The 24558-nt window shown below is 38.2% G+C and overlaps 1 protein-coding gene and 1 pseudogene across 25 annotated transcripts in view; one reads left to right on the forward strand and one right to left on the reverse strand.

Annotated features, from left to right (window-relative positions):
- Positions 1 to 24558, reverse strand: part of PIAS2 (protein inhibitor of activated STAT 2) — a 133207-nt gene that overhangs the window by 25778 nt on the left and 82871 nt on the right. For 6 of the 25 annotated variants that reach the window (XM_069568470.1, XM_069568479.1, XM_069568478.1 and 3 more), the window contains 3 exons: positions 22745 to 22884; positions 18450 to 18487; positions 14381 to 16438 (listed from right to left, as the gene is read on the reverse strand). In XM_069568470.1, the coding sequence (XP_069424571.1) occupies positions 16259 to 16438; positions 18450 to 18487; positions 22745 to 22884 (358 nt within the window). In that variant the 3' untranslated portion in view covers positions 14381 to 16258. Of the gene's footprint in view, positions 1 to 8316; positions 12007 to 14380; positions 16442 to 18449; positions 18488 to 20574; positions 20747 to 22744; positions 22885 to 24558 lie in introns of those variants that run through there. The other 19 variants (XM_069568469.1, XM_069568471.1, XM_069568472.1 and 16 more) reach the window with 8 other exon arrangements.
- On the forward strand, positions 23939 to 24329 carry LOC138428077 (small ribosomal subunit protein eS25-like; annotated as a pseudogene).

The following is a 24558-nucleotide window of genomic DNA, read 5'->3' on the forward strand; positions in this document are numbered from 1 at the left end:
ATCTTTGGTGTTTTAAAGTCTTACCCTGATATGTCAAGGTGTGAATTATTTCTCTTTGGAATTTATTCCCCCCCCTCCCCTAATCTGTAGGATGGTATTTCATCAGTTTTGAAAAATTCTCAGCCATGATCTTTTCGAATATTGTCTCTTTCCCACTGTTTCTCTTCCTCTCTTTGGGGACATCAATTAGAAATATATTAGACCTTCTCTATCATCCATGTCTCATAACCTCATCTTTTTCAATTTTATACACATTTATTGATGATCTTTTTTTCTTTCCATTTAAAACAAATTTTAGAAATGACACTAACAGGATGAATCACACATGGTTCATTTCCTGAAGAGATCCAGCCAAACCACCTCGCAGAGCCTTGATATTCTCAACTTATAGAACAGGAATAATTACATTCATCACACAGATGGTATGTGGATTATCTGAGAAAAAAAGTAAATAAACATTTGGAAACACAAAGTGTCATGCCAAAGAAAAGTAATAATATTCGCCTTAAATGTGCCTTCTTTCAAGCTTTAAGAGGAGCCTGAAAGAAGGATGTTGGGTTTTGATGAATAAAACTGTGTTTACGCTCTTCAAATCCCTTCAGATTCTGTGCCTACTTTTTCTCAACCTAATATTTCAAGGCAAAAGTCCTGATATTTCTAGTCTGAAACTGCACAGCAACCTCTGCTGGCCCTTGCCCTTTGGGAGAAATGTGCCAATCATCATTAAGTCTTTCTGAAAGCACAAGCACCACAGCTTGTGCTTGTACAAGTTGTACACCACTCTACCAAGATACTCTGGGTCTTGTAAAATGGGAGAATCGAGCATATTCAGATGTAAGAGAAAAATGTTAGGTATGAGAGCGTGCAACACCTCACACTGATATATAACTTGCCTTGGCTCTTGAAGTGACCCTCAGTCTCTAGTATCTTTATTGCCCCTTGCATTTTATTTTTAAATTGGAGTATAGTTGCTTTACACTGCTATGTCAGTTTCTGCTATACAATGAAGTGAATCAGCTGTATGTATGCACATATCTACTCTTCTTAAGACTTCCTTCCCATCTAGGTCACCACAGAGCACTGAGTAGAGCTCCCTATGCTACACAGCGGGCTGTCTAGGTTATCTATTTTATACATGATAATGTATGTCAATCCAGTCTCCCAATTCATCCTACCTTTCCCCCTGGGTTTCCATACATTTGTTCTCTGCTACTGCTGCTAAGGCACTTCAGTCATGTCCAACTCTGTGCGACCCCACAGATGGCAGCCCACCAGGCTCCCCCGTCCCTGGGATTCTCCAGGCAAGAACACTGGAGTGGGTTGCCATTTCCTTCCCCAATGCATGAAAGTGAAAATTGAAACGGAAGTCGCTCAGTCGTATCTGACTCTTAGCGACCCCATGGACTGCAGCCTACGAGGCCCCTTCGCTCACAGGATTTTCCAGGCAAGAGTACTGGAGTGGGGTGTCACTGCCTTCTCCAACGTTTGTTCTCTATGTCTGTCTATTTCTGTTTTGCAAATAACATCATCTATACCATTTCTCTAGACTCCACATGTATGCATTAATATATGTTTTTCTCTTACTTTGTATGATAGTCTCTAGATCCATCCACATCACTGCAAACAATAGAATTTTATTTAAAAAGAAATTAAAAAGATCAGTCAGTTCAAGTGCTCATGTTTGACTCTTTGCGATCCCATGGACTGCAGCACTCCAAGCTTCCCTGTCCATCACCAACTCCCGGAGCTTGCTCAAACTCAGGTCCATTGAGTCGGTGATGCCAACCATCCAACCATCTCATCCTCTGTCGTCCCCTTCTCCACCTGCCTTCTATCTTTCCCAGCATCAGGGTCTTTTCTAATGAGTTGGCTCTTTGCATCAGGTGGCCAGAGTACTGGAACTTCAGCTTCAGCATCAGTCCTTCCAATAAATATTCAGGACCGATTTCCTTTAGGATTGACTGGTTTGATGTCCTTGCAGTCCAAGGGACTCTCAAGTGTCTTTTCCAACACCACAGCTCAAAAGCATCAATTCTTTGGCGCTCAGCTTTCTTTATAGTCCAACTCAGAAATGAAAATAAGGACTAAATTTACAAAAATAAAAAAAATAGAAAGGAGACTAAGAAAAACGATGAAAATATAAAATGTAAAAACTATCAAGCAAATAAAAAAAAGTAAAAATAGAAAAATAAAAATATATTTAAACATAGAAAAGGTTAGAAATAACAAAAAATACCTGACAACAAAATGAAACACACAAAAATTAATAATATTAATATCTTCCTGGGGCCTCCTCTGTCAGTGTCCTTACTTCCACAGTGAGCCACAGCCCCTGCCTCCCAAGGTGGCTTTTCGTTATCACTCGGTAGGTTTCTAGACCTGCTGTGGGCACTGTGGAACTCCCACATGGACTTGCCTCCAAAGTCCACTGCTGCTAAAGCTAGACGGGTCTCAGTTGTAGGAACACTCACTGACTATTCGGATATTCCAAACTCGCAAGATTTACCAAGCCAATTGCAGCGATTTAAACCATGGCTTGCACAGCTGCATGGAGATTTCAGTTCCCCTTCATGTCACATTGCCCCTGGGCTCAGCTTGGATTCTGGCCCCAACATTGCTTGTGTGGCACCCTCAGGGGTCTGTTCCCCACCCGGGCGAGAAGGAGCAAAAGCAACAGCCGATTGGGACACACCCACTCACTCAGGCTGGAGCGGGGTAAGGCGGCCACAGCTGGGCTGTGTGCTGAGAGCCTGGGGCATGCTCACTCTGGTGCAAGTTCCTCCCAATGCCCATGGAGGCTGCTCGCCACCTGCATGCCACTCAACACTGGTGCCTCAATTCCTCAACTTCGCTCATTCACATCTCCTCCAATGTATCCACACAGCCAACAGTGGTCCTCTTCCCATATCCAATCTCTTAATCCCATGCTTTAGCACTGAGCCCCTGCCAGCATTCAACTCTTCTTTGTATTTTTCATCTTATTATACTTCTGAGCTGCATTTTTATTGACTTCTTCTGACGTATCATGAAACGTCTTTGATATTTTAAGTGTGGTCCTTGAATCTGGAGAAGTCTCCTCACTTCTGAGCCTCTTAGGAATGCATAATTTCAAGAACCACTTTAAACACGCAGAATCAGAACTTGCTTTTTAATATCATCCCCAAGTGGTTTCTCCAGTAGTCATGAATGAATGTGAGAGTTGGACCATAAAAAAGACTTGAGTGCTGAAGAATTGATGCTTCCAAACTGGTGCTGGAGAAGTCTCGAGAGTCCTTTAGACAGCAAAGAGATCAAACCAGTCAATCCTAAAGGAAATCAGTCCTGAATATTCACTGGAAGGACTAATGCTGAAGCTGAAATTTCAATACTTTGGCCAACTGATGCAAAGAGCCAACTCACTAGAAAAGATCCTGATGCTATGAAAGAGTGAAGGCAGGAGAACGGGGTGACAGAGGATGAGATAGCTGGAGGGCATCACCGACTCAATGGACATGAGTTTTAACAAACTCCAGAAGCTAAGTGAAGGACAGGGAAGCCTGGCGGGCTGCAGTCCATGGGGCTGCAAAGAGCTGGACATGACTGATCAAGCAAACTAAACTGAACCATATGATCTGCATGCACATTACAGTTTGTAAAACATTTATACTGTTCATTTACTTTCAGATCTGTGCCTAATCTGTACACAGCTTTCAATAATTTTTACCTCTACAAGTTCTATGTGGTATCTTTTAGTATTTAATTGGATATACTTTGTAATTCCTTGCATGTATTTTTCAGTCTTGTCTTTCACTTCATTGAACAAGCCAAGATGATCATTTTACAGTCTGTCCCTGATAATTTCATTATCTAAAGTCCCTGTTTCATTGTTTCTCCCTCCTAATCGTTGTAAACAAGTTTTTTTTTTTTTACTTCAAGCAGCTCATTTTGTTTGGAATTTTCTTCTGGGGTGAATGTACATTCTTCCGGAGTGAATCTGTATTTACATCTCCCAGGTACCACGGGGCACTACCATTACAGAGGGTCACTAACTAAATTTTCAGGTTGAAGTTTTAGTCAAAATATCTAATACTATGCATTCAAGCTACAAGACTGTGTGAATGTGAAGCCTTGTGGTAATTTTCCTCCTTAGCTAAAAGCTCAAGATTCCTTGTGATTCCCTCGTAGACTAGGATTACTTCTACTTCATCTTTATACTAAGGGTACAGCCCTTTGGGCTCTGGTTCTATGGGGAGAAAATCACATAGTAGATTACTTAGGACCTTTGAGATTTGCTTGCTATAATCATGCCCCAGAGCCTGTGAAGACCAAAGTCAGGTTGCTCTGGTTAACAAATAACTGCTGAAGCCAACTGCAGCAGTTTTGTTTTACTCTCTAGATACCCCATTTTACTTCTTCCTTGAGAATTCCTTGATTTTATACTAGCTAATCAATGCATCAAAGCTTCTTTAAAAAATCTTTTTTTTTTTTTTAATCTAAGACTCTTAGCTGTTCTAGCAGGAGCCTGGCTAGCTTCAAATAGGTGCCTGTTTGATCCTGGCCAGTTGTACAAAATCTAGTGTTATCAGGCAACTTTTCAAACTGCTGGTTGACACAATTTAACGTGTTAGGAAACCAATGTAATGAATGGGTCACGCTCAGAATTTTAAAATGATAGAAATAGATATTCGAATAGAAAAATAGCTACGGACTCTGCAAGAACTAGCCACTTCAATTTAATGTGTCAGGAAAGCAATGTAGAGGGTCACAATCATTATTTTCAAAAATAAAGATATTATAAATAACTACCAAAATAGATACCTAAGTGAGCAGACCCATGAACATTCTGCAAGAACTAGATATGTCTCAATAAACACTACAGCCAACTGAGACAGACAGCACAGGAAAAACGGTAAAGAGCATGTGATGAATATACGAAATGGAAGGAATGGGCCATTTAATCTTTTGTAAAATGTTGTTCCATTTGATTTTCTAGCATATGAAGGTCAACTTCTGTTAGGAGGGTTACTGCTATATTATCTGAGTTTTAGATTAACACAGTTTGTAGTTTATCAAACTAAATGCACAGACATATAATCTTCTGTTGGTAAACATGTCATTACTATGAGTTTCAATTATGGTGTTTGTTTTTCAGAAAGATTATCGACAATATTTTTAAGTGGAAAATAAGAATTAAAAGATATTACTGTATCATATTTCTTAACATTGCTAGCAATGTGAATGTATTTATGACAATGGCTTAAAACAAAATTAGAGTGTTATACCTCATTTTTCCATCATGGACTTTTAATCACTACATTCCAGGAGAGAAATCTGAAACATAAATAGTGACTTCCCTTCCATGCAAGAAGAGATTGGATTTATCCTTCTGCCCGCAACAATCAAAATATTCTCAAAGTATATGGAACAACTGCTTCTATGATGCTGGATATCAGGGACAGTGATTCTTGAGAGAGTGGAAACAAATGAGTTGAGCCCTACCACTGTCCCAGCTTATTACCTCGCGAGTTTCCAAGCTGCAGCACAGTAGAGAACCCAGGCAAAGGCCAGCAGATCCTTTGAATTTAGAAGACAGCCTGAGAACCCAGAGAGACCAAGGTGGTGAGAACTTGCAGGACAGAAAACAGACAAGGAGCTAAACACAGAGGGATTCCTTCCAGAATCCATCACAGTGGCTATCAATAAATGCATGTAAGTAAATTATATGAGGATGCGGGGAAAATACAAAGAATTAGAGGGAATAATGTCAAGCACACAGAACCAGAAATGGTGCCTATTCCCAACAGCCACAGTGTAAAACCTCACAATTCAAGAGGCACTGCATATAATAACCAGGAGGGTCTTGCCTCATTATTGTGGAATAGCTAGCCTTGGAGAGATCATTGTTCTGGAGGCTCCTAAAAAATCATGACAGACAGACATGAAAGAATAAACTATTTCCAAGTGACATAACTGCATCCCAAAACAATGCTCAATTCATTCATACAAACACAAATATATTCAGCACAACATAAAATTTACAGTGCCTGGCATCTAAACAAAGATTACCAGGCATATAAGCAGAAAAACACAATCCCTGAGGAGACGTATCAACCAACCAAAATCAAACCAGAATGGACCCAGACGTTAGAATTTGCCAATAAGGACAGTAAATCAGTTGTTATAATTTTATTCCATATATTAAAAGACTCAATTAGCAACTTGGAATATACTATAGACCCTAAATGAATTTCCAGAAATGAAAAATATACTGAATTACCAGATAATTCATTAATCATTTAAATGTTAATGAAGTCATACATACTTTTTAAATATGTAAGAACCAACAATGATTCCTAAAATTTTGTTTTTAAAATATAGTGTGTATACTGAGACATAACTTAAAATATATTACTATGTTCACATTTGAAAGTTTTAGAATCACTGATGTAGCGCCTTGTCAGTCATGGTAAAAACATCAGATTTACCCAGAGCTAGCCAGGGAAACATTAAGGATTTTGAGCAGAGCGGTTATATGATCTGAATTGTGTCTTAAGAAAATGAACTTGTGGGGCCTCCCTGGTGGTTCAGTGGTGAAGCATCTGCCTTCCACTACAGGAGCAAGGGTTCGAGCCCTGGTCTGAGCAGCTCTCACAAGCTGTGGAGCAACTTAGGCCCTGTGCCACAAGTACTGAGCCTGTGCTCGGGAGTCAGGGAACTGCAACTACGCTGCAGCTACTGAAGCCTGCGTGCCCTACTGTCCGTGCTCCGCAGCAACAGAAGCCACTGCAATGAGAGGTCCATGCATGGCTATCGAAGAGCAGCCTCTGCTCCCAGTTATCAGAGAAAAGCCCATGGAGCCACAAACCCAGCACAGTCAAAAATAGATAAACTCAAAAAAAAACAAAAAACAAAAAACTTGTTACTGTAAGAGATAGGGATAGGGAGACAGGGATGAAAACAGTAAGATGCTTCCTATAGTTATGGTAGTTCAAGTGATAGAAGACACACACTGCTGTGAATGCCCATGTGGCCAAACTATGTCATAAACTGCTGAGACAAAACAAAGTTTTCCTCAAGAATTAAAACGGTGGGCTTTTGTATCCCCAACACATAAATGCTATCGAGACAGCTAATCAGCTCTGAAAACGTGTTTTTTCCCCAAATCGTTATATAAACCATCAAGAAACCAGTATCAGTTCATATTCCATATTTTAAAAAACTGCAGTTCTCTTTTAATTTTGTTGTTCAGTCGCTCAGTCATGTCCGATGCCTTGCGACCCCATAACTGCAGCAAGCCAAGCTTCTCTGTCCTTCCGCATCTCCCAGAGCTGGCTCAAACTCCATGTCCATCGAGTCGGTGATGCCATACAACCATCTCACGCTGTCGTCTGGTCTCCTCCTGCCTTCAACCTTCCCGAGCGTCAGGTTTTATTCTAATGAATCAGCTCTTCACACCAGGTGGTCCAAGTATTGGAACCTCAGCTTCAGCGTCAGTCCTTCCAATGAATATTTAGAATTGATTTCCTTTAGGATGGACTGGTTTGATCTCCTTGCAGTCCAAGGGACTTTCAAGATTTCTCCACCACCACCGTACAAAAGCATCAATTCTTTGGCACTCGGCCTTCTTTATGGTCCAGCTCTCACATCCATACAGGACTACTGGAAAAACCGTAGCTCGGACTATACAGACCTTTGTCGGCAGCTATGTTTCTGCTTTTTAATACGTTGTCTGAGGTTATCGATATTTCTCCTGGCAATCTTGATTCCAGCCTGTGCTTCATCCAGCCTGGCATTTCCCATGAGGTGCTCTATATATGTTAAATAAGCAGGGTGACAATATATAGCCTTGACATAGTCCTTTCCCAATTTGGAGCCAGTCCATAGTTCCTTTGCTTCTTGACCTGCATACAGGTTTCACAGGAGGCAGGTTAGGTGTCTGGTATTCCTAGATACCAATACAATTGTACTGCAATACTCAGAGTAGTATAGCTGCCCCGGGTAACTTGGCCCCTAGGATACAGAGATTACAGGCAGAATTTCCCCAGCCTTATGTATACAGCAGGCTGAGTCTACAATGGTCCTAGGCCTTCAGGTTTAATGAAACACCTACTGGCACATTCTTGTCCCTACTGTGCACTTCCCTACCGAGCTCCCATTCCAGGCCCTCGCCCTGTAAGACTCTGGAGTCTATTAGGCTAGTAAGCGCACTTCCTCCAAAATCCCCAGCTTCTTTCATCCGTCTGCTTTCTCGTTTCCTTCCCTTGTGAATACCTGTTGCTCAGATGTCAAGTCATTTCTACAGTCAGCATTAAGTCAAACACAAATGACGACCCACCATTTCTTCATTCACAAGCATTTATTGAGCACCTACTATGTGCCACACCATGTTTGGCTCTGGGATACAATTGAAATATCACCCCTGCCCTCATGGAGCTTACAATCTAGCAGAGGAAACAAATACACAGTGAACTAACACATAAAATAAACACAGGTTGTGCTATCTGCCATATAAGATACAAACAGTGATGTGGTTAGGATATTTAGGAAACACTTTTTAGACAGAATAGTCAAGGAAGGCCTGTGAGAAGATGGTTAAAAACTGAGTACGAAGCCTGACTCCCTGCTTATATGCTGCAAGTCACTTACCCTCTCAGAATGTTTCCACATTTGTAGAATGGAAATAATCATATGAAATTTGACCAATGCTCCTTACTGTGAATCACCATGAAAAATCTTCATTAACTTCTTGCTACTGATATTCTACATGATTTTCATGACTTCTTACATACTTAACATTCCTTAGCAAACTTCTGGCTGTTTTGGACGTTTTCAGCCTCTTGTAGCACCCTGACTCCACCTTTAACCACTGCACTATGATCTCTCTACTCACTGATCTGTATGGCCTTAGTTAGTTAGTAGTACTAGCCGCTCAGTTGTGTCTGACTCTGTGACCCCATGAACTAGAGTCCACGGAATTCTCAAGGCCAGAATACTCAAGTGGGTAGCCACTCCCTTCCCCAGGGGATCTTCCCAACCCAGGGATCAAACCCAGGTCTCCCACCTTGCAGGTGGATTCTTTACCAGCTGAGCCACGAGGGAAGCCCCATCGACTGGATGACAACTTTGGTGAAGGTCTGTCTCTATTGTGTGTTCCAAGTGCCTGATACAGTGCCTGGCATATACAGCCTCTCAAATATTTAATGACATGAGACTCATAAGCCAAAAGCGGCAGCCAAAAGCAGCAGCCAAAAGGTGGAAGACATAAAGGACAGAGGGGAAGTCTCATGGAGGGAGGTCCTGAGGACAACATAGGACACAGGTGTCGAAGGTTCACGGGGCTGGACTGGCCTTCGGCCCAACTCGTCCTCTGAGGCTGGAATAAAGGATGAAGGTGAGCACGGAGGGAAAGAAATCATGCTGAAGTCCTGAATCTTCTGATTGAATTTGGAAACAAGATCACCTGCTAAGAAAGGCGTGTTCTGAACAGCAGTGGTAGGCTGTCATCAAACACAAACACAAAAGACAAGTGTTAGTAAGAATGTGGAGAAAAGGAAATCCTTGTGCACTGTTGGCAGCAGTAAACTGGTGCAGCTAGAATGGAAAGCAGTATGCGGGATTCTCAAAAAATTAAGCAGAACTACCATAGGATCTGGCAATTCCACTTCCAGGTATTTACATGATGTCAAGTGACTTCAAAGAGATATGTGCACATCAATATTCACTGCAACATTATTTTACAATAGCCAATGTATATGGAAGCACTTTAAGTGCCCATACATGAATGGGTAAAGAGTGCATACATGCACAACACAGCCAATAACAACAAAAAAGAAATCTTGCCATTTCCAACAACATGCATGAATCTAGAGGGTTATTATGCTAGGCGAAATAAATCAGAAAAAGACAAATACCATATAATCTTGCTCCTTCGTGGAATCTAATCAAATGAAATGAAAAGACTCAGAGAATAAATGAGTGGTTGCCAGAAGGGAGGGGCTGGAGAGGGGAAGAAATGGGTAAAGGGAATTAAGAGATATAAACCTCGTTATAAAATAAGCCAAAGGAATGAAAACATACAGCATAATACATGATTATAACTTCTTATGGAGACAAATGGTTACTAGATTTATCACGGCGAGAATACATGCAATCAAATCATGTAGTACATCTAAAATTAACAATTTTGTACATCAACTATACTTCAATTAAAAAAGAAAAAAGGAATGGCAATATTTGCATTAATTGATGAGAATGGGGAAAGAACCACGCAGTGTCAAGTCAAAGGACTGGCAGGTGACTGAGAAAGGGCTCTGAAGACATGCTGAAGGATGTGATATTGCAGTGGGGTAGGAAGTACAAAGAAAATAGAGAAGGTTAAATAGGGAGTTTCAATGGAAGAAAATGTTGGAGGCAAGATAACCAAAAATCTCACCAGCCAGTGTTGGATGGGTCATCTGTCAGAACACGAAGTCACTGAGAATACGACAGAATCAGAGATGGCCAAGTACACTGTCAGGAAGTGAGGCCTTCAGCAAACCAATGGGAGTGATCGATGGTAAGAGCAGAGGTAACTGACAGTGTAACTTCCTGACACAGGCAACACAAGGGCAGATTTTTGTCAGAAGCCTTGAGAAATTATTTAGAAATTACAAGACAGAGGAAAGGCAGCCGCCACCAGCTCCTGTGATAGTGGAATGTGGACACAGCCCACACTGGTGAGAGCTGCAGGCTATGGCAGGCCTTTAGAAGACAGCCAAATTCGTTGACAAGACAGAGAAGTGCAAATTCAAAAAAAACCCATTAACTTGCAGCCAAGCATGGTTAAGGGAGGAGAGAGGGTGGACAGAGGGCTTCCCCATGGCTCAGCAGGTACAGAATCCACCTGTGATGCACGTGACACGGGCTACAGTCCAAAGGGTAGCCAAGAGTCGGTCACGACTGAGCGACTGGGCATGCACAAGCGCAAGGGTGGGCAGGCAGCTGGGAGAGACTAGAACACATACAGAAAGGAGACAAGTGATGGTAAGAGCGGAGGCAAGGGAGTCTGCACTTCTTAAAGACTGCAGAACAAAAATACGCGTCTTGAAAACTTTCTGAAATCTCATCTTAATCATCAAACTCACCATTGTCTCCCCTTAATGACTGCTGTCCATTCTACCTTGAGAAATGGACTCAGCTCTTACTCCTACATCCACTTAAATCTTGAGTCTTCCTTTGAAATGGCTCCATCATCCACTCCTTCCTTATTCCTGTAGCCATCACCTGAAATCAGTTCTCACAATTTTATGCCTAGGTTACCACACCAGCCTCCCAAATAGCCTACCTAATTAGTGTCACTTCAGTTTAGTCAGAAGGATTTTTGAATTAATAGGTCTGTTTCAGACACCCAAGTCCAACTGCAAAATTTATGTTTCATTTGCAACATAAAGACAACACTACTTTCCTTTGAAAGACTGCGGTAAAGAATGTGATATGTTGTAGGTTTCTTAGCCCATCTCTTAGCAGGTAAGAATTCCTGATTTTTGAAAACTTGTTGTAAGCCCTTTGAAGAATGGGACCAGATCTGCTTTACCAGTCTAGTCCATATACACTTTCAAAACACACTGAAATCTTGTTGAATGGTTTGATGAAGGCCAAAATACGAGGGATACTTTATAACACAACACTCTTTTGTTGTGAGTGTTTTACAACAGAAACACTTCTACAAGTGTTGAGCTTGTAAAGACTTGAGCTTTGAAAACATAAAAGTAGCTTTAAAATCCATTCAAAAAGAAACAGTTCAGGAAACAATGTGGTATGCCAATCAAGAAAGTAACACCTTGAGCAAAAGACTGTTTTTCTTATCCCAGAGCTACCTTGAGAACATCAAATGGGGTGGGAAACACACACGAAAAAAAATGAAAAAGCAAAGCTTAGCTCTGCTTTTGTTGTTGCTTTAGCCTTACCACTTTTCCAGTTTGAGTTGGACTGCCTTTGGCTCAGATGATCCTACTGGCTTTGGGGAACTCAGAAAGGCCAAAATGGAGCCTAAGGGAAGAGGAAAAAAAGAGAGAGCTGGCTACTAAGGGCTGGCCCCAGGCAAAGATGGTTTCAGAAAGTCAAGACTTTCTAATTAAAAATGGAAAACATAGTGTAACACGTTTATGAATGTGTTATTATGAAGTAGCACATTACTTCATAATGCAAGTAAAAATGTGTGAAAAATCATTTGGATATCCTTATAAGCAGGTGTTTCTGGAACTTATCAGAGAGATATATTTGAAACTGAGACATCCCAGGAAAATTTCTGCCAATTATCTCCAAATCAGTTACCCCAGCTCACCAAGGTCAGAGGTGGAAGGCCTTAATGCAGACACTTGCATACAGTTAATGGTACATATTCTTGGAAAATATGGTTAGATAGTTCTTCTCATACCATATGGTTAGCAAAACCACTTGGAAAAGTGCTGTGCACCAAAACCTACAGAAGTATTTGCATCCCTGACTCAGAAGTTCACCTCTAGGAATTTATCCTAAGGAAATAATTTATGCACAAAGACATGCACTGAAACACAGCATCATGAGATATAACCTAAAATGTCCAACAAGGAAAGGCAACCGAAAGCATGGCACATCCATACAGTGTAGTGTTTAGTAACTTGGAATAATGCCTGTAGACTGAGAAAGAAGAATCAAGATACAAATTACACTGAGAATGAATAAAACTATGTAAAATCACAAACACGTAGCAGAGAGACCAGCAAGAAACATTCAAAAATATTTAAGTGCCCTCTCTACCTTTTCTGTATTGTCTGGACTTCCCACAATAAGCATGTATTGCCAACAGAAAAAAAAATAATTATAAACACAAATAATAAACAAAAAAAAATATTGAATCAGGCAAGCATTAAAGCAGAATGGGCATTTTTATACATTTATTGGTTTCTGCTAAGAATTGGAGTGAGGTTCCTAACAAAAAAGTGGGGGCTTACAAACCAGTCATTCTTTAAAAAGCAGAGAAATTATTTAATTTCTTTTCTGTAAGATCCACCATATCCATGTAGAAACGTAGCAGAGAAGATGGTGAGTCAGGTTCTGTCATGAATTACCAAGCTAAATGACAACTCCATGCTCCCACAACACACAGACCTAGACCCAGGGTCACAAGACACAATGTCAGACCCAAGTTTTAAATGGCATGCTGCTCTACGTTTTCCATGATGAAAAAGATTAGGAAAATAAAAAGTGCTTACTTGGGGCAAGGGGAGACTTTTTTCACACCCATTGGGGGCTAGAGGGAAATGAAAGACAGAGCTGAGAACTAATACTTTATAAAATTCAACTTTACTTAAAAAGACAAAATGTAACTAATACTTTTTTGGCAGAAGAAAAGCAGACACCTTGGTTACTAGATGACAGATGTTCAGGACTGCTCTGAAGGAAGAATGGCCGAAAGGTCTGATTCCTAAATCACAGCAGTCTGTTGACTATCTTTCTTCCACAATCCAACCTTTCTTCAAATCCTTTTAAAATTCTACCCTAGGGAAATTTGCTTTATACCCAGAGTTATGGATCTCCTTATGTATACTCACAATCATTCACTTAATCATGGTATTTCCATTCTAGCTTTCTGGACTCTACGGTTTTGTTTGGCCTTTATAATCATCCCACAACGGAAACAAAGTCCTAGAGCAGCTTACCTAAGAATCAAAAAGTTAGTCGATGCAAGCAGACCCTGGGCATGAAGCTACATTCAGTACCAATTATACTGTCATGAGTTACCAGAGCAAGGAAACCCTTCTAACATTTCTGTGTGAACAAAGATAAAAACACAGACTGGCTAAGTGTTTGTAAGAGGCTGGTAACTGCAGTTCCTTTTCTTAAACAGCATCAGATGGCAGATGGTTGGCTGCCACTTAAGTAACAGGTAGAGATGACCTCCTCTGAAACTGAATTATACTTGGTTGAGCAGGTATCTTGGCTAATAAAAGACACTATACTACAAAGGCAGGGTCACAGTAAAAGTTATTTGGTGGCCATACTAAAAAAAGCACAATGGCTCAGTAAGCATGCTGTTGTCATAGAGCCAAAAGCATAAAAAAAGGTATTCACCTTCAAAGATACATGCATAAAAGTCTGAATTTAAGATTATAAACTTAAAAATGTTTTAAAAAATGTTAGTCGCCTATATGAGATAAATTAAAAATTTATGTAATTTAGTGTAAAGCACCAAAAATGAACAATACAACTGTTCACATAAAATAGTGAAAAGAAAACAAAGTACAACTATAAAAGCACAGCGGTTATCAGTTACAAGAATCAAGTAAATGAACTAATTTCTATTATTTTTTTCATTTACCTTATAAAACTCTGTTGGTTAAGTTGGGGGGGGGGTCTCTGAGAAATCTAATGGGTAACAAAATGATAACAAATATACAGCATTTCTTTATTAACAAATTGTATCACACAAATCAGGTTACTTTTTCTGTCTGATTACAGAGTTAACAGAACTTGCATCCACATTTAGAGCAGCGATATAAAAGTTTACCAGGAAGAAATTCTGTGTATGGACCAAAGGACTGCAACATGTCCTAAGAATTTAAAACTGGCAACTATGATGTAACAACTGCAAGAAGATTCAGGTTTGTTTTCCATGTTTTTAACTCTCCAAAAGGGATAATACATTACGGGGATAATACAGCCAAAGAAGGGATGATGTAGAAAATCACAGGAAATTAAACGAGTACAGAAACAGCACAAAGATCATGAGAACTTGAGAAGGTGTAAAAAACCAAGCAGTGACAAGGCAGCTCCCTGGAGCTGCACCAGCCCTGACTGTTCCCTACCCTACATGAAACTGGTGGGCTCTTCATCTGGGCATTTCAGCCTGAGAAATCAGCCAGACTAATGATTTTTAAACAAAGGTTTACTTAGATACAGCTTAGGGAGAGAAAGCTAAACATTAGCAAAGTATTAACTCCTTGAGAAATCAAAATTGTGCAGCCAAATGAAAGCAAAGTATAAAATCTGGATAAAAAATGTTTCTCTATGGGTAAAATTCAGCTTCCTGAGAGATTTTAAATCAAACACATAGTAAGAGGGTGGTTTTCAAAGTGGGTTTAAGGCCCATCCTCTCTTCAAACTTTTCTTATACTCAAACACTTCTAATTCTGTTTTTATCTTCTGTGGTTTCAGGAAACATCTTTTTAAAAATAAAAAATAAAGGAAATCTGATGCCGCCTCTATCCCTTTGCTATTGTTTGTTCTTTAAATTTAAAAATCACTGCTATGTGAAAAATGAGATCTATGACACACTTTGTCAGTGTTACATAGCAGATTTGAACATTATCCTATAAAATAAACCAGTAAAAGAAGTTCTTAGGAAGAAATTAAACTTTGCTATTCCCATTGCCCCTAAATCTGTTCTTCCACTGCCTCCATGCTCTCAGTATTTCTGGACAGTGTGAACAAAATCTTAACATTCCAGCCACACCTCAATCCAGAAACATTTCAGTCAACAGTCACAGAGAACTTCCTTGAGAAGGTAAGCCCCTATTTACAGACATCTCTAGAATAAGAAAGTTCAATTACCCAAAACAGCACACATTACATCAGGGCAGACTCTGTATAGTGTTCTTCAACATACTCACTAACAAGGAGCAGCCAAACCCCAGAACTCCACTCTGCACTCTCAAGCACAGAACACCAGAGTGGCAACAACCGCCAGGGGAAACATACAGGCCATGTTTCTTGGATGGAAATGAACAACAGTGGAACCCAAGCTTTGGCCACTTATCTAGACTTCATTATTTCAACAAAACAGAACAAATCCATGGAAAGGACTCATTTGGCAAATGTAACTTCTTTCCATATATTTTTCCTTCACATCAGGTTAAACAAAAAGTTGTCATTTTAGAATCACTGATTACATCTTTTTTTAATTAGAAAAAAGTATACTTGAATATTTACATAATTTTATTGCTGTGTATTACAACAAAAAAATTTAACTGATTTGTAGAATCTATCCAGTAACATGAAATTGAAATCCATCTCTCAGGAGGATGTCATTACAGCTGAATGTATCTGATGCTCCAGAGTACATCAAGAGTAAGAAAAATCCGTGCATGTCATGTGGTTCTTGTTGCAGTCATCTGTGTTCATCTCTCAGAAGGCAAACGAATCCATCTGACATTTCAATAAATACCAAAGTAACCATTAGCAAAAAAATAGCTTCCACGGACCAGAGATCCAAGAGAGAGCAGTTCTGATGAATGATTCCTAGAATCGAGTGAGTCCTCCTTTAGTCCAGTGAGATGATGTCAGGAATGTTACTTCCACTGCTGGTTATGACCCCTGTCTCACTCCTGCTGCTGGATGAACTAACATGAGTACTGCTTTCATGGGGGCTGGTGGTGGTGACAGACGCACTGCTGGCTGTTAAGGGTGAGGTGAGACTATCCAAAAACATAGGAGGACAGTACTGCTTGAAACAAACAATGATGCGGATGAGGACGAGGCTTCATTGATTGTAAATAAAGAGACTACACACTGTTAGATATGCACAAGTGATAGCCACATATTTAAATCTCGGTGGGATTTTAAAATTTCTCAAAACTTCACATCTTTGGATAGAAGGTGGCACAAATTTAACATTTTACATTATTTGATGAGTGCAGCATATTCTTGACTGTCTCAAAACAGAATATGTTGACCAAATATGTAGGTAGTAGTATAAAAATGTCAATAATATCGATCTATAGTTGTTTAATACTGAATACTAGCCCCACAATTATGACTCATACTTAGTCTTGAATTTGCTCACTAAATGTATTTATACCAAATTTAAAGCACACTGTAAAAGGCTAATAAACTTATCTTTAATGGCTTTAAGCAAAAGTGCTACCAAAAAATTCAGTAATTCTTTCCAAAGTTATTATCAATTAGACCCTTAAGGAACAATGTTAAGACTGATCAGCGGAAAAACAACATCTGATTCCTATCTACATACATGTAACAGTTACTTGTGTGATTAGAAGACAACATACACTCTAAGACTACATGGTAGCTAACTACCCCGGGATGCTCAGAATGAGATCTCCTGTATTTTGGAATAAAAAACAAACAAAATTTTGGAATAAATCTTAAAGGAAATCTAATTGCCTCTGAGATGCCTGCTTGACAGCCCCCTCCAAGTGTTTATAACTGTTGGTTTAAATCTTAGTTGCTGATCCCCAAATAAATTTCAACCTGGGTTTAAGTACTCTGATACTGACCAGGAGGAAGAGAGACAAGAGCTAAAAGCTTTATTTTGTATCACCATAGACTGTTTTATGTGAGAAACAACTGCACTAACTTTAGTATGATAAGCGAGGTCCAGCACACACTGCAAGAGGAGAGGTCCTAAGCTGGGGTTTAGACTGACTACAGGAAAGATCAGTAAGGACAGCTCATCATTATTATCAATTCGAGGTATTTTTTATCAACAAGTTAGCCTGATACCAAGCATCTGAATGGCCCTATAAAATCAAAATCCTCAAGGTTCCAAGATGATCTTTTTTTTTAAAGGATGGTTCACATGAAAATCAGTAATACTTTGATTCTAAAGAATCTATCTCCTAGAAAAATACATAGATATTTTGCTATAGAATCTACTGATGTAACAAAGTCAATTTAGGGTGAAAAGAAACTTCTCTTCCTGTGCTTGTCACCTTGGGCCCAAACTTCCAGTACTGTTTGTGTGATCAAACAGAGTATTAAACCAGGAAGCTGATACACAACCTGTGGTTAGCTGATTCTGAGCAGCCTACAGAAGCAGTGACCCATGGTTCTTCCTCTGTCTGTCCCTACTCTCAACACCTCTCTGTCTCTTCCTCTGTCTCCTTCCCCGTCAGCTTTCCTTGCGCCTTCTCCTCTTCTGCTACCAGCCTATCAGCGGAGTCTGTGCTCACCGCAAGGTCTTCATGCTGGGACACTGGAATACTAGTTTCTTATCTCCAACAGAGAAAACACGAATGGTTGATTTATAGCAACTTTAGGTGAGGGCTTCTTCAAAGTCTGAATTTGACTGTCTTTAAAAACTAGGAAGAATCAAGCTAATGATTCAATCTATTTAATCAACTTCAGCCATCTTCTACGTACAGAACAAGTGTTTTACAAATTAGCTGTATAAAGTTTCAACATTTCCAGTCATCCAGCACTGCTTCCCCTCATTTTAATCACTCAAATGCTTGTTAAGAAATGCCAAATGATTACATTAAACTGAACAAAAAATAATTTTAAATACTAGTAGTAAAGGTCAAGATATCATAAACTGAAAAACAATATCATGCCTCCAAGTAAAATTGTGAAATATTATTTATAGAAGTACTTTCCTTCCATCAATTTAAGTAACTGAGAGTTGACTGTCCTGATTTTATGCAACTGGTCATTTTTAGTTAGTGACACAACCAACAATCCAATACAAATTAGTTGCTTAAATTCAGGATACATACCTGGGGATCAACTGGAATAAGGGAAAGAAAATCCAAACCTAAAACAAAAATGTTCTGTTAATAGTTGTCTCATATTTTGGAGACAAGAATTATTTCCCCAAATCATTTTTTATTTAAGTCATAGAGAACATTTGGGTTAAGTCCTTACCATTCTGCTGTAGGGAAGGTCTATACCACAATCAGGATATTTCAGGATATTTATGTGCATAAAACCCAAAAATGTACATATGTCTTGACAAACAACTGGAAAAACCATCCCCAGAGGTGTCCAAAATTTAAATAGAACTTTCAAAGCAAATTTTTGCTTAGCAGAATGAGAAGCAATGAAATGAAGAGATGATTATCTGGACTGAGACATTAAAAAAACATGCTTAGTCTCTTAAGACACTTCACATTTATTTTTTTAGAAATACACATTTAGCTTCATCTAAAATTTCACTTCTTAAACAAATAAATGTCTGTTTCATGGACAGCTCTCTGTCCCACGGTTCCCACAACAAAAGGAGTACACAGTTCAACACGCTGCATAAAGCAAGCACTTTGTAACTGCTGCTTACTAACAAGCTAAATCTTGCCAAGGTGTACTGGGTTATAAGCTAATGCAGTTTTCTAAAGATTTGGGATCCTCCAATTATACTTCAGAAATAGAAAAGTGACAAGAGGTTGCCCAGTAATACTGTTTTGAAATATTAAAGTTGTAACAATAAATAATAAAATCTTCATGTCTGAAAAGTCTAGCAATAAACTTCAAGGTCAGTTCCCCTAGACCTCTGTTTGACTAAATTCTACGACATTAAAAAAAAAATCATTTATTAGGTATAAGATTACTAAGGCCAATTTTTATTTATTCTATGAATTTTTATATCCTGGTAGTCAACGTCACCTCAAATACAATAATTGCAATAGAGTGTACTACGATACTGGACTGTTAGTCTAAATAGAGAATATTAGTGGGAAATGATATTCAACCTGTCTGAATATAACTGATAAATCAAATGTTTAAGTAAGTTTATTCCCTTATAATCTCTAAATAAGGGTATAATGATAATACTTATTGAATAATACAAGCTGTAGCACCAATCATTTGAAAGAAGTTATTCAACTTCTAAAAGATTTTTGAAAACTCCTGACATGACTTGTCATTTCTTATGCCTATCACTAGCTATAAGATACAAGATTTGAGCCAACACTGGACAAAGGGAATCATAACCAGTTCTTCCAAAGAGTTCCCCATTAAAGTGACACTAAGGAGGTGATGTACTTCAGTAAGCGAGTTTCTGTTCACAGTAATAATAGCACTGAGTAAATCCTCTCTCTGCAGCAGCTGAACAGTAATTCAAAATCTGTCTAGCCCTTATAATAATCATCTGCAACTTTTATATATTCACCATTTCTATTACTGGATGATTATTTCATGTGCGCTAACAGGCTATTGATAAAATACTTTAAGGGATAATTGAATATGATAACTTAATGCCATAATAAAAGCATCTAGAAATTTTTCTGAAATTTTGGTTGAAACCCACTGTTACAGATGCTCTCTACACAAAATTCAATAATATTTCAATGTAAATATTTCTCACTGAAACCATCTTCTCTCCAACAGTAACACTGAAGCTTGCACAGCATTTCAGATGTTATTCCTTCTATTAAAAAACTAGTATCAACAATGTCTTATAATTCTACTTTGTAAGTATAGACTATGAAAACTCTTACATGAAACAGATGAAGAAGCTTCATGAATAGTGATTAAAACATTATTGCCTTAATACTTTATAAAAGTTCAGTAAAATGCTATTCTTATTTCACCATAAGTTTGAACTGCAATGGTATGCTGTGTTTTCACTCTTTAAGTATTTCATAATTATCTTTAACTAAAAAAGCAGGTAGTTTTAAAAATTATGATGGTACATTCTAAATGCTTTTCTCAATACTGATAAATCTATAGTTTTTAGATTTTAAATGCTGCTTCATGTGAAACTGACTCTGTATGTCTTATTAATAACAACACATTTTACTTACTTGAACCATGAAGTTTAACAAAACATAACTGCTACATGATTAAATATGTAAATGTTTAGCACTTTCAGATTTTAATGATACAACTTTTGAGCACCATTCGCACCTGACAGTATGGCACTAGCAATAATAAGGCAGTCATATTTTTCGTGAAATAATCAAGCTGCTTTCCACTCCACAAACACAAATTATGCTTTATTTTTGCATTCACTGTTGCACAGTATCAGAAGATGCTCCCAGCTGCAGTTCATTATTAATATCATTTCTTCTTTGTTCTCCTGCAGATTCAGAAGATTCATGTTTATGATGTTTAAAAGGAATGTTGAGAAATGTATTAAGAGTTTGTCATCTCTTAATTCTTGGTGTTCTATTTAATATTTTATTATAAATTATTAAATTTATAAATAGCAAAACTCTGTACAGTATGACTAATTACATAAAAATTATGCACAAAAAAATCCCTAAAGTAATTACTAATTACAGAAGAGCATATTAACAGTAAAACCCAAATAAAAACTAAACTATTTGGATCAAGTAACTACTACATCATTCATAAATGACGGTAAACTGGTAACTCCTCTAAAGTACAATAGATCCTATTCTATTCCATTTATCAATAAGAAAGTCTTTTAACATTTTAATAAGCAGTATCACTATACTAGCTTATAATGGCTAAATACCAGTCCTGGATAACAGTCTTAGTTCTTACCAGCTTGAAATGTATTTTATGAAATACACAATTAACATATTTTATTGCATTTTTCTCAAATCTGTACATTTTATAAAATAAATAGTCTGACTTTATGCCCAGATTTTGAAATATAAATTCTCTGAAATTAAAAATTCATCCAAACTCACACAATTCAAAAACTAACAGAGCAAGTGACTTGTACATTGTATCTATTCTATTGCCAAATGGCCAGAGTCACTTAGTAAACAGAGAATGTTCATTCTCTTTTTTCTCAGGATTAATTTTTAATTCAAGAGCTTTAGGAAATGAATTCTTCTGGAATGCTTATTTGTAACACATACTAAGATGACATGTAGAAACCTTTCAACTTCATTTAAAACTCGCCACAGTTAAAACAAAACATGGCAGTCAGGAATTAAGACTCTGACTTTCTCTCTTTCTTATGAACCACGAAACTTCACCTATAACTCAAAATCAAGCTTTGTATCAGCAATGACTCTGTAACTGGTCCTGGCTGGGTTTACAAACAGTTTTTTTAAAATAACCAATTCCCAAAGAACACGTGGAGGAGATACATTTAAGAACCAAAAAGCTTTTAACTTTTTTTTGATGGATACTATTTTTAGTCTACTTCTTTCCATTAAATTATATTCAAACTGAATAAACTCTGAACAAGTTTCAAGTGACAAAATTATACCTGACCAGATTACACAACTATCAGCTGTTCCAACAACACAAGTTTTACCCAATAGAATATATATTGTGCTTAAAATAAAGACCTTACTAAGAGGGCCAAGAAGAATAAATCGCAGGTCAAAATTAACTTCCTAAACCCAGAGAAGAAAATTAATAAAAGGAGGAAGTAACTGAAGTTCAATAAAAGGGCCCTTCAGAGAGAAGGGAAGTCATGAAATCACTGGTTCTAAACTTGTGCCAATTTGATCTATCAAAAAACTTGATACTAAGGTAACTCAGGCAGCCATGAAGTTTTTAACTGTTAATATACATATAAAAGATATCCCTAAACAAACACATAATTATAAAGCAGTTATCCTCCAATTAAAAAAAAATTTTTTTAAAGATAACCCTCAATACTCAGAAGTGTTGTGGAAAAAGAGCAGGCAGATCCTATTTTTACAGGGTAAAGCTGGCAGGCAACCTGACCTCACAGTTCACAAGTATATTCTGAAGTTGTGGATGGGCTACCCAGAAGTGATGTGCTTTTAGAAAAGAAAAGTATGAGAAAACATTCTAACCTGTGAAGCTTCCATGAAAAATAAATCAAGAAAAAGTCTCCCTGTGGTACATTCTCTATGTGGGAGAATAAATTCCGTAAAATTTTCCCACTATCCTACTACTCTATTTCCTCCCAACAAAATCTATAGATTGCTTGGTAGTTAAAATGATAGCAACTGAACGTGACTGATATTTAAAACAGGTATCACCTTTACAGGAACCCTTTCCTTAGCAATTTCCTTTGCATTTTTACTTAAGATACTTAAATTATATTTGCTTCACAGATTAAGATAAAAAATAAATGGTAAAAAAAAAAAACTGATAAAAAACAAAACAACTCTTCACATACCTGGCAGATCTGAGGACATGCTTGAGATTGGCGTGTGGTGGAATGGTACTGAGTAGTCTGTTAATGAAGGCGGAATAGCAGCAGGATCAACCGAAGTCACACTGGGCACCCTTACAGAAGATGGCTGATACATGAGAACCCTGTTTTAAATAGCATGGGAAATTACAATCTGGCTGTTAGTTCACAGGAGAGAAGAGCTGTACTCCCGGGCATTCTCAATCGTTAAGTTCACTAAGCTTCAAAACAGCTATACGGAAGCTACTCACTACACAGAACTCCACTCACTCTCCTCTCTCATAACAGTCTTCACTTAACATGAACATATGCTGCCTCTCAACAGCAGCTGTGACGTAAGAGCAAGGTGGCACTAAAACGTGAAGCACACTGCTGGAGCAAAACACGGAACTCTGAACCACAAACAGGACTAGACGCTGCACACTGCTTTTATTCATGTCTGTGTAACATGCATGTGATATTAGTAAGTTATATATAAAGAAATTTAGAAATAAAGTGGAAGACTCCTAAAATTTGATTCAAATCAGGGTACTTTTATGAGTAAAGCTACTTACTTACTATAGCTCAAACATAATTCCTTCCATTGTAACATGAATTGTGTTAATTATTAGCACTCTTATCTGGGATCACCTGAGTAAAGACAGTCCTAAAGCCAGCCAATCTGATAAAAACCAGTAGCAATCAGAAAAGAAATTAGATTAAGAATAAAACATTCAGGACTTAAGACATAATATTCAGAAATAAAAACACTAGCTACCATGATACCATCTACTCTTTTAGGAGTGCTATGACTTTCAAATTCACTGTTCATGCTACTAAAAACACAGATTAAATATACTTAAGACACACTTTATTATTGGTATTTATACATATATGTATACACTGTATATATATATATATATACTATAATTATTTTATAATTTCAAGAAGCAGTATAGTTAAACACATTTTTGAAGAAGTTCAGGAAAAAAGAGAAATGATTTTGCATTCTTCCCACTTAATAGTCATTATATCTTAGTCCAGAGTAAATGATTAGAAGTTCTCAAGAAAACATCTTATATATATATATATATGTAAGCAACTGAGCAACGTCATGGACCCTCTGGCTGATGGTGACCATCTTTTTGTCCAACATCTTAGTGAGGCTGCAGGGGTAGCAGCTGCTCTCCAATCTCTGAGATGCTACCCAAGGATGACAAGAAAAAGTAGATGCCAGAAAGCCAGCCAAGAAAGACAAACACCCAGTGAACAAGTCTGGGGGCAAGGCCAAAGGCAAAATATGGGACAAGCTCAATACCCTAGTCTTGCCTGACAAAGCCACATATGCCAGACCACGTGAGGAAGTTCCTGACTACAAGCTTAAAGCCTCAGCTGTCATCTCCGAGAGACTGAAGATTCACAGCTCCTTGCCAGGGCAGCCCTTCAGGAGCTACTTAGTAAAGCATCCATTAAAGTGATTTCAAAGCATAGAATACAAGTAATTTAAATCAGAAACACCAAAGGTGAAGATGCCCCAGCTGTCAGTAAAGATGCACAGACAGGTCCCACCACTGTGCATTTTGAAAAATAAAACTTTACTAAATTTGAGGGAAAAAGAGAAGAGTTGGGGACGGGAACCCATGGACATGAGGTCATTAGGACATTAAGGTCAGCATTCCAAAGCACCACCAGTAAACTACTGTGAGCTCAACGAGAAAGGCACAATCTCCACAGCTGGAAGGGATCACTACAAAGATGACGCACAACTGATAGAAACAGTGCGTGCGTGTATACCATCAGTCACAAGGTCATGTCTGACT

Source organism: Ovis canadensis, chromosome 23, assembly GCF_042477335.2.
Source record: "Ovis canadensis isolate MfBH-ARS-UI-01 breed Bighorn chromosome 23, ARS-UI_OviCan_v2, whole genome shotgun sequence".
Lineage (NCBI taxonomy): Eukaryota > Metazoa > Chordata > Mammalia > Artiodactyla > Bovidae > Ovis > Ovis canadensis.